The sequence below is a fragment of the Solea solea genome, chromosome 8 (genome assembly GCF_958295425.1).
Source record: "Solea solea chromosome 8, fSolSol10.1, whole genome shotgun sequence".
Taxonomy (NCBI): domain Eukaryota; kingdom Metazoa; phylum Chordata; class Actinopteri; order Pleuronectiformes; family Soleidae; genus Solea; species Solea solea.
The window spans coordinates 29,820,743-29,832,105 of NC_081141.1; the positions used below are offsets into that span (position 1 = coordinate 29,820,743).

An 11,363-nucleotide genomic window follows, 5' to 3' on the forward strand; every position below is an offset into this window, starting at 1 on the left:
CACAGAGACAAAGGACGGGGTGGAGGGGGTGTGGTCATCAGATAAATCTGCTGTGAAATCCCTCCCCCACCTCCATCATGCACAGGACAGCGCCGCCTGCTTCAGTCCTGACAGGAGCGAGGTCGCTGATCCCTGACTAAGTCCAGGGGACGAGACACGAGACGTCCAGGGGACGGGAGGGGACGAGACGTCCAGGGGACGGGAGGGGACGAGACGCCGCGGGCGACAAAGCTGGAGCTTCGTTAAAATCAGGGCTCACTCATTAAAGAAGGACAGAGAAGTTCACAACGATTACAGTCACACACTTATCATGACCACCAGGGTCAGAGGTCACAGGGTCTGTGGTGACTGCTGCCACGTTACACACACACACACACACTCACACACACGCGCACAAACGCGCGCACACACACACACGCGCACACACACACACATCATCAACATGATGAGAAACAGAGGACGTTTGAAGAAAGTTGTGCAGCTGAAACAAATGTTTCACAGACACTTCCTGTTCCTGTGAGGACAGGAAGTCAAAGCTGTGATGAGACATCTGTGTCTCTGTGGACGCACGTGTGTCCTCAGCGCTTATGATGGCGGCCGCACCTCCATCACTGCAGCGTCTCTTTCATGTCACTGTCACAGTGTGTGTGTCTGTGTGCGTCTGTGTGTGTGTGAAGTTTGTCTCTCAGGACAGATGCTGTGTGTGTGTGTGTGTGTGTGTGTGTGTGTGGGAGAGTGAGTGGTTTATAAAAGTCTTTTGTTAAAGTGTAAAAGTGATCCTCTGTATCTCGGCAGCAGGGGGCGCTCACAGCACACTCAGCTGTGTCAGTGCCTCACACAATCAACCTGAAATATCCCTTTAAAGTCAGAAGTAGATGATTATACACTGGCCCCTCCCCCTCTGCTGTGTGTTGGCAGTCATCAGTGAGCGTCATCGTCGCTGAACACTGAACACATGGTGCTGAAGAGCACCCGTTCATCCATTCATCCACACATTTGTATAATCGCTGGACCAGCTATAGAACAGGCTCCTTGTTCACCCGTTCATCCATTCATCCACACATTTGTATAATCGCTGGACCAGCTATAGAACAGGCTCCTTGTTCACCCGTTCATCCATTCATCCACACATTTGTATAATCGCTGGACCAGCTATAGAACAGGCTCCTTGTTCACCCGTTCATCCATTCATCCACACATTTGTATAATCGCTGGACCAGCTATAGAACAGGCTCCTTGTTCACCCGTCCATCCATTCATCCACACATTTGTATAATCGCTGGACCAGCTATAGAACAGGCTCCTTGTTCACCCGTCCATCCATTCGTCCACACATTTGTATAATCGCTGGACCAGCTATAGAACAGGCTCCTTGTTCACCCGTTCATCCATTCGTCCACACATTTGTATAATCGCTGGACCAGCTATAGAACAGGCTCCTTGTTCACCCGTTCATCCATTCATCCACACATTTGTATAATCGCTGGACCAGCTATAGAACAGGCTCCTTGTTCACCCGTCCATCCATTCGTCCACACATTTGTATAATCGCTGGACCAGCTATAGGACAGGCTCCTTATTCACCCGTTCATCCATTCGTCCACACATTTGTATAATCGCTGGACCAGCTATAGGACAGGCTCCTTATTCACCCGTTCATCCATTCGTCCACACATTTGTATAATCGCTGGACCAGCTATAGAACAGGCTCCTTATTCACCCGTTCATCCATTCGTCCACACATTTGTATAATCGCTGGACCAGCTATAGAACAGGCTCATTATTCACCCGTCCTTCCATTCATCCACACATTTGTATAATCGCTGGACCAGCTATAGGACAGGCTCCTTGTTCACCCGTTCATCCATTCATCCACACATTTGTATAATCGCTGGACCAGCTATAGAACAGGCTCCTTGTTCACCCGTCCATCCATTCGTCCACACATTTGTATAATCGCTGGACCAGCTATAGAACAGGCTCCTTGTTCACCCGTCCTTCCATTCATCCACACATTTGTATAATCGCTGGACCAGCTATAGGACAGGCTCCTTGTTCACCCGTTCATCCATTCATCCACACATTTGTATAATCGCTGGACCAGCTATAGAACAGGCTCCTTGTTCACCCGTTCATCCATTCATCCACACATTTGTATAATCGCTGGACCAGCTATAGGACAGGCTCCTTGTTCACCCGTTCATCCATTCATCCACACATTTGTATAATCGCTGGACCAGCTATAGAACAGGCTCCTTGTTCACCCGTTCATCCATTCGTCCACACATTTGTATAATCGCTGGACCAGCTATAGAACAGGCTCATTATTCACCCGTCCTTCCATTCATCCACACATTTGTATAATCGCTGGACCAGCTATAGGACAGGCTCCTTGTTCACCCGTCCATCCATTCATCCACACATTTGTATAATCGCTGGACCAGCTATAGAACAGGCTCATTGTTCACCCGTTCATCCATTCGTCCACACATTTGTATAATCGCTGGACCAGCTATAGAACAGGCTCATTATTCACCCGTTCATCTATTCATTCGTGGGTGTGGGTGTGTGTGGATTGTAAAAAATGCTTTGAATTAGTTTGTAATTTAGAGATTAATTTAAATTAAATTCAGTGAAACACAAAAATCATCAACACAAACAAACATGACCTTTGACCTTCTTACATCATCTTTATTATGAATTACATTTACTTAATTTATTCATGTTTTTATAAATGATCACATTATGATCATTTCATATTTCCATTAATGTTCACACACACACACACACACACGCATGCATATTTCATTTTCAATATAAATGATTAAGTTTATTTTCAAAAAGGTTTAAATATATTTGAATATTATTGAGATAAAATGTTTTGATATATTTTGTTTAAATTAATTTTTCTTAAATATCTTTAAAAATGTTTTATCATCATTAATATTATGAGAACGTTAACACATCATCCCCTCAGGCTCATTATACAATAGCGCCCCCTGACTGAGTCTGAATGCACTGCAGCAGCAGCAGCAGCAGGAGGCCGCGGTGAGACGAGGCTGCGGCCGCTCAGAGAGCACCCTGGAGCGGCGAGGAGGAGTCGGAGGTCCCGGTGAAATGATCCTGGGTCTAGGCACTCACACACTCACACGCAGAAATTAGCATATATTTAAATACATTTGCGCGTCACCGTGCGTAAAAGTGACAGAAATGTGACTTTGACTTTAGTAATAATTATAATTATAATTATAATAATGATACATAACAAAAGTGAAGATAATTCAGTTGTTTTTCTTAAACGCGTCTTTATTACAACAGAACCAGCAACTGTGTGTGTGTGTGTGTGTGTGTGTGTGTGTGTGTCGGTCAGTGAAGAGTTAAGGGGAGGAGACACACACTGACACGCCTCATTGGGCAGATTATGTGCCGCAAACAAAAAGTGTGTGTCGGTGTGTGACAGTCAGAATCACAGCAGAGGAGCCATCTGCGCCTCCCTCTCTCCCTCTGTGTGTGCGTGTGCGTGTGTGTGTGTGTGTGTGTGTCGTTATTTATCAGGCTCTCTCTCCTCGCGCGCTCTCACTGCCGCTGTGTCGTGAGCAGCAGCTTCAGTGTGTGAAGACACTGAGGAAGAGGAGAGATGTTCTGACAGCAGCTCAGGAGCAGAGCTGGACTCTACCTCCACCTTCATCACCTCCATCACCTCCACACACACACACGCGGCCTCACTGTGTGTGGGTGTGTGTGTGTGTGTGTGTGTGTGTTTCCTGGCTGCAGGGTTTTTATCTTCATCAGAAGAAGAAGATTCCGTTTGTGACTCATCACTGGATTATTGTTGCTGCTGCCTCTTCACACTCTTTCTGCTTCAGCTTCAGGTAGGTCTACACAGGTGTGTGTGTGTGTGTGTGTGTGTGCGCGCGCGCGCGTATTCAGCCTCAAACTCGTCCTGCAGAAAAGAAAAAACCGAACCCGCAGATGTTTCAGGAACTAAACCCGCAGATTTTAGGACATTCAAGCTTCGGCAGATGGATGAAGATCCCGCAGCTCCGCAGTTCCCGCAGTTCCCGCGGATCCCGCAGTTTCCGCAGCTCCCGCAGCTCCGCAGTTCCCGCAAATCCCGCAGTTCCCGCGGCTCCCGCGGATCCCGCAGCTCCGCAGTTCCCGCAAATCCCGCAGTTCCCGCGGCTCCCGCGGATCCCGCAGTTTCCGCAGCTCCCGCAGCTCCGCTCTCAGTCCACGGCTCTGATGTTCTTCTTCTTTAAAAGTCGTGGATGTAAAGATGTTTCGCTCTTCACGGATTTTTGACCACGCGCACTCTCACGCGCCGCTGAGGAAAGGCTCACTCTTCACTCTTCACTCTTCACTCTTCACTCTTTCACTCTTTCACTCTTTCACACAGGGCGGGAAACAAACTCCACATCTGTTTGAGAAAAAATAATTACAAATATCTTCTTTGTTTTTTTAATGAAACAAAAAATATCAGAGGAAGAGAAAGAGGATAAATGATGAAGATCGGTGCTCATCATCTTCATCATTATTATCATTATTCATTGATGATCTTCATCATCATTATAATTATTATCATCATTGTAATCACGTGTTAAAATCAGCTGCGTAAAAAGCGCTTTTTCATTTGAACACAAACTGAATGATTCTAAACGTTTCTTTATTCTTTATTATATTTAACATTCAGTTCAGTTCCAGTTATTTTTCTCTTCATGACGAAAATAATTAAAAATAAACAATAAATATAAAAATATAAAAGAATTTTAGGCCTAAAATAAACAGAAAAGAGTAAAAACCTTGAGTTTCATTGTAACGATTTTAAATGTTTTACATTTTAAATATAAATCATTTAAAATGATTTACATTTAAAATGATTTACATTTAAAATATAAATCATTTAAAATGATTTACATTTAAGATGATTTATATTTAAAATGATTTATGAAAAGATAAAAAAGATTTTTCTTCAGTTTCACTTTATTTTCTTGAAGAAATTCATCTTTTTTGCCCGTGTGAGAAAATGTGTGTTTCAGATTTGACTCGTGAAGATAATTCTTTCATTTTGTCTTTAAGTGATTTTTACTCCTTTCTCTGGTGATTTACGGCTGCACGTGTGTGTGTGTGTGTGTGTGTGTGTGTGTGTGTGAACACAGAGAAAGGGAATAATGAAGTGTTGGTGCTGCTTTAATCACAGTCTCACAGGGAAAGTGGTGGATTATGGTAATGAGGTGACATACGCTGCTGCACGCGCGCACACACACACACACACTGATCTAAAGTCAAATTCACCTCTGTCCTGTTTCTCCTCATTAAACAAAAACCCCAACATTACATTTAATCATTTAATAAATGTAATAAATAATAAGTAAAATATCAGATTAATCATCATCAGAATATAATCTAAATATATAATCTGTATAAAATCATCCCGCGGGAAAACGCGGGACACACACACGCATCTTTGACAGAGGCCTGATCTTCTTCAGCATCATCATCATAATCATCTTCATCGTCATAATGTTAATGATAATAAAAACAAAATGGGTTAATTCAGTTAATAACATTAATGATGATATTATTATTATTAGTTTTATTATAATAATTATTATAATAATTATCAAACTAAGAATAATAATTATGATAATTGTGTATCATAGTCAACTGAAATGAATTCACATCATGAATTTATTACAAACTGAGAGGAAAAAAGAGCGCGCGCTCACTGACGACGCTCTGACAGCTGCTGTTCACACACACACACACACACACACACACACTGCGCGCGTGCGGACATACATTTATAATAAAGAATAAATAACAATAATGATGTATATAAATGTATTATTTTATTTTAACGTTATCAAATTACATTTACATATGTTTAACTGTCTCTGAGTCTCTGTCTCTGTCTGTGTCTGTGTCTCTGAGTCTCTCTCTGTGTCTCTTTGTCTCAGTCTCTGAGTCTCTGTCTCTATCTCTGTCTCTGTCTCTGTGTCTGTCTCTGAGTCTCTGTCTCTGTGTCTCTGTCTCTGAGTCTCTCTCTGTGTCTCTTTGTCTCAGTCTCTGAGTCTCTGTGTCTGTCTCTGTCTCTGTGTCTGTCTCTGAGTCTCTGTCTCTGTGTCTGTGTCTCTGTCTCTGAGTCTCTCTCTGTGTCTCTTTGTCTCTCAGTCTCTGTCCCTGAGTCTCTGTCTCTGAGTCTCTTTGTCTCAGTGTTTCGGTGTCTCAGTGTCTCTAATTCTCTGTGTCTCTGTCTGTGTCTCTGTGTCTTTGAGTCTCTATCTCTGAGTCTCTGTGTCTGTGTCTGTGTCTGTGTCTGTCTCTGAGTCTCTGTGTCTCTGAGTCTCTGTGTCTCTGTGTCTCTCTGTCTGTCTCTCTGTCTGTCTCTGTGTCTTTGAGTCTCTGTCTCTGAGTCTCTGTGTCTCTGTGTCTCTGAGTCTCTGTGTCTCTGTGTCTCTGTCTGTGTCACTGTCTCTGTGTCTCTGAGTCTCTGAGTCTGTGTCTCTGTCTGTGTCTCTGTGTCTGTGTCTCTGAGTCTTTGACTGTGTCTCTGTCTGTGTCACTGTCTCTGTGTCTCTGAGTCTCTGAGTCTGTGTCTGTGTCTGTGTCTGTGTCTGTGTCTCTCTGTGTCTCTGAGTCTTTGACTGTGTCTCTGTCTCTTTGACTGTGTCTCTGTCTCTGTCTGTGAGTCTCTGTGTCTCTGTGTCTTTGACTCTGACTCTGACTGTGTCTCTGTCTCGGAGTCTCTGACTGTGTCTCTTTGCTTTGCAGCTTCATCATCATCATCATCATCGTCATCAGTGAAGATGGAGGAGTCGAGCTCTCAGAAGTTATTATGGGATGGCGACGCTAAGGCGGTGCAGCAGTGTCTCACAGACATCTTCACCAGTGTCTTCACCACCTGTGACATCCCTGAAAACGCCATCTTTGGTCCATGTGTCCTCAGTCACACGTCTCTGTACGACAGCATCGCCTTCATCGCCCTGAAGGCCACGGACAAACGCACGGCGCCATACGTCTTCAGAGTGAGTATATACTTCCACATAGGTCCACATACGTCCACATACGTCCACATACGTCCACATACGTCCACATACGTACATAAGACCGGTATTGTACTCAATTCCATTGTAAGTCACTTTGGATAAAAGCGTCTGTAATGTAATGTAATAAAGACGAGATCATGTGACGCAGACCATGTGTAGAGATCGAGCGCTCTCGCTGTTTTTCTTTTGCATTATTTTAGTTTTAAAGAAAATGTCCTCTTGTGTCTCAGGTGGACACGTCGGCGACAAACAGCACGTCCGAGGGTCTGATGTGGCTGCGGCTCGTCCAGTCGGCTCGCGACAGAGAGGAGCAGAACCTGGAGGCGTACGTGAAGAACGGACAACTCTTCTACCGCTCGCTGCGGCGCATCGAGAAGGACGAGGAGCTGCTGGTGTGGTACGGCAAAGACCTGGTGGACCTGCTGCTGCTCAGCCCCAGCAGAGCTCCAGCCAAGACCAAAGGTGAGTGCGGCCTCCAAGGACCTCCGTGCTAACGTCTCACATCATGTTCACTGGGTTGTCTCTAATTTCCCATATTTCCTTCCAGGTTCCTCTCACCACTCATGTCCCGACTGCAGCCAAAAGTTCCAGTTCGAGTTCCCGTTCCTGGCCCATCTGCGGTTCCGTTGCACCAAGAGACTGCAGAACGTCACAGGTGGCGACGAAGAGTCGTGCAAAGAGAGCGGCGGCGAGCGAGCGAACACCACCCCAACCAGGAACTCTCTAAAGGTGGGCCGATCCGAGGGCTTCAGCGCCAACCAGGACACCAACAAACCCTCCACAGACTTTCACAACCTGGCCCGGGACCTGGAGAACAACCGGACCAGCCCGCCCAGCGACAAGGAGGCAGAGATCTGCAGCGAAAGTTCAAGGAAGAGGAAGTTGGTGGAGGCAGAGGAGAGCCGAGGATCCGGCCTCACTCAGACCAAGTCTAAAGACGAGCTGGCAACGTCAGCTCAGAACTACAGAGGCGTTTACGGTCTGGACGACAACCGCAGGTCCTTCTCTCCACCGCGCTCCACCGAGCCCGGGGAGGGAAAATGCAGCGCCTTCACCGAGGTCAAGAAGAATGGAAAACATCACGGCAAAAACCTCCAGAGCGCCAACTCTGAAAACAAAGACGGCGGTCGACCCAGCAGCAACCCGGCAGAGAAGCACCTGAACACGCGGCAGGTTCTGTCTGAGACGCAGCCAGCACAGACCTCGCCCATGGGCAGCGCCTTCACCTCGGTCAGCCAGCAGGGCGGTGGCAGCGGCGCAGAGAGGAAGAGCGCCTTCAGTCAACCGTCTCGCTCGTCCTTCTCCCAGATATCACAGCTGGTGATGCCGCCCAAGCTGCTGGACTGTCACCCGGCAGTGGGCGACACCATCTCCTCCTCCAGACTCTACCAGGCTGACCACCTCGCTGCCAAACTGCAGAGTGCCGAACTGGGCGCCAACTGCCCGGTGCCGGGCGGCATGACCAAGCAGAACCCTTTCGTCTATGCCACCACCTTCTGGCCCAAGAACTCGGGTGCCATCCAGCTCCAGATGCCGTCGGCGCTCACGCTGCTGCCGCCCTCCTTCACCTCGCTCTGCCTGCCGGCGCAGAACTGGTGCGCCAAGTGCAACGCCTCCTTCAGGATGACCTCGGACTTGGTTTACCACATGAGGTCTCACCACAAGAAAGAGTACGCCATGGAGCCGCTGTGCAAGCGCCGGCGCGAGGAGAAGCTCAAGTGTCCCATCTGCAATGAGTCCTTCAGGGAGCGGCATCACCTGTCACGTCACATGACCTCCCATAACTGACTCAGACTGGAGGTGGGCGGAGCTTACACACAGACTGGTTTTCACTCCTGATCCCCATTTCTTCTTCTTCTTCTTCTTCTTCTTCTTCTTCTTCTTCTTCTTCTTGTGTATGAAATCACGCTGTGAAAATGAATCTATTTATGAACGTGTGAACACGGAGGAGATTTAAATATGTGTAAATGTCTTTTATATCATATAAATGACGTGTTCTTCACGAGCTTTTCAATGTCAACGACAAATAAAACATGAATAATTATTATGATAATTATATTTCAGAGTGCATGTAATAATATTGAAATGATTTTAAGATTACAGTGTAAATAAATAACTGCTTTATTTTGTGTCCGTGGGGAATATTTCAGAATATTTCAGAATATTTCAGTGTTTCTTCCTTTAAAACTCGATCGACAATAAAATGACTTTATTTTCAGATGCAGTCGTCAGCAGTGTGTCTCCTGTTCTTATTTGGACTTCAGTGAATTAGATTATGATAATGAATTCAGTATAAAACGAGTGAAATTCATTTTGTTTTTGAAATAAAAAACTTTATTTTGAAAAATCTGACGATAGTTTAGCATAAATATGATCATCGCTTCATTTCTTTATTGTTTGTTAAATGTTGAACTGTTCTCGTGTGTAATGAGAAAATAAGATTTTTATATTTATATCACATTTTAATCCACTTTCCTGTGTTTTTCAGAATTAAGATTTTACTAATGTGAGAAAGTGACGCTTAATTCAACCTGAATTCCAGTTTTTGTGTAAAATGCAAAAATGATGTTGGTAAAATAAAGAGAAAATAAAACACGCCTGCGTTTCCACCTTTTTATTATTGTTATCATTATTTTTAGAGTTTTTAATTATATAAGACACAGTAGTGATAAAAAGATAAATGGTTTTATATGAACACACTCATTCAGGAAAAGAGCATATTTAGTTTTCATGAATTATTCACAAAGACCGGACTGAACTGTTACTATGATACTAATAATAATAACGATAATAACGATAATAATGATGATAATAATAATAAAAATGATAATAATGATAATGGAAATTATAATAATAATAATAACGATAATAATAATAATAATAATAATAATAAAAATGATAATAACGATAATAATGATAATGAAAATTATAATAATAATAATAATGATAATAATAATAATAATAATAATAATAATAATGATAATGATAACAATAATAATAATAATAATAATAATAATAATAATAATAATACTGGTGATGATAATAATAATAATAATAATGATATTGATAATGAAAATAATGATGATAATAATAATAATAATAATAAGGATAATAATAATGATAATAATAATAATGATAATGATAAGTATAATAATAGTAAAATTATTAATAATACTCATAGTATCAGCCAGATCTTTTAAATGTGTTGTCTTTCATTAGTAGCTCATGTTTTTATAAAGATGTGACTCAGAGATGATTATTTACAGATGACGTCATGATTACATGAAACAGAAGGAGAAATAAAACACGCGCGTGGAGAAAGAAAAGTGTTCTGAGAGAAGCGGAGGAGGAAGAATGGAAGATGGTACAACATCGCCACCATGTGGTCAAAATAAAAACCACAGTGCAGTTCAGTCATGACATGATAAATGTGCTGTGAGCGCCCTCTGCTGCTGGAACCAGGATGACACAAGCGAACACTCAGTGAAACATGGCGCCGGCAGAGACACGAAGTGACGTCACATGATCACGCCCCCCCCCCACACACACACACACACACACCCCCACACACACACACTGCTGCCTCCATCACTAAGTTCCAATGTCTTATTTTGTCTCTTCAGTGTTCAGAAGTGACCACACGAGGCAGCAGAGGACCAGCAGCAGCAGTGTGTGTGTGTGTGTGTGTGTGTGTGTGTGTGTGTGTGAGTGACAGTCAGTTTACGTATATATACCACTGTCTGTTTGTCTCTGTCTGTCCCTCAGTGTATGCCTGTCTGTGTCTGTCCTCAGTTCTCTGTTCTCTGTCCTCTGTCCTCTGTCCTCTGTCCAAGCCAAAGATGATTTTAGCAGCCGGCTGTTTGTGAGAGAATCTGCGGTCATGACCTTTTAGCACAGGGATGAAGATCAGAGGAGGAGGAAGAGGAGGGGGAGGAGCCATACTCCTGACAAACAGGTGAACATTCTTCATAAAAGTAAGAAAATAGGTTATGACTTTATGTATCTTTGATTATCATTGATTATCTTTGATTATCATTGATTATCATTGATTATGACTTTAATTATCATTGATTATGACTTTGATTATCATTGATTATGACTTTGATTATCTTTGATTATCATTGATTATGACTTTATTCATCTTTGATTATCATTGATTATCATTGATTATGACTTTGATTATCATTGATTATCATTGATTATGACTTTGATTATCATTGATTATCATTGTTTATGACTTTGATTATCTTTGATTATCATTGATTATCATTGATTATGACTTTGATTATCATTTATTATCATTGATTATGACTTTGA

The 11,363-nt window shown here is 43.2% G+C and overlaps 1 protein-coding gene across 1 annotated transcript; it reads left to right on the forward strand.

Annotated features, from left to right (window-relative positions):
* Positions 1–3,455: 3,455 nt before the first annotated feature.
* prdm8b (PR domain containing 8b) lies at positions 3,456–9,643 on the forward strand. Its single transcript, XM_058636100.1, has 4 exons — positions 3,456–3,872; positions 6,772–7,025; positions 7,277–7,508; positions 7,594–9,643. Exons 2-4 carry the CDS (start codon positions 6,807–6,809, stop codon positions 8,832–8,834), a joined length of 1,692 nt encoding a protein of 563 aa, XP_058492083.1. The 5' UTR covers positions 3,456–3,872; positions 6,772–6,806; the 3' UTR covers positions 8,835–9,643.
* The last annotated feature ends 1,720 nt before the right edge of the window (positions 9,644–11,363 follow it).

Bases quoted from the DNA above. Each gene is read 5' to 3' on its own strand.
- prdm8b (XM_058636100.1), top strand. From the start codon at position 6,807: ATGGAGGAGTCGAGCTCTCAGAAGTTATTATGGGATGGCGACGCTAAG. The intron at 7,026-7,276 runs GTGAGTATATAC...CTTGTGTCTCAG, and splicing joins CGGCGCCATACGTCTTCAGA to GTGGACACGTCGGCGACAAA. The intron at 7,509-7,593 runs GTGAGTGCGGCC...ATTTCCTTCCAG, and splicing joins AGCTCCAGCCAAGACCAAAG to GTTCCTCTCACCACTCATGT.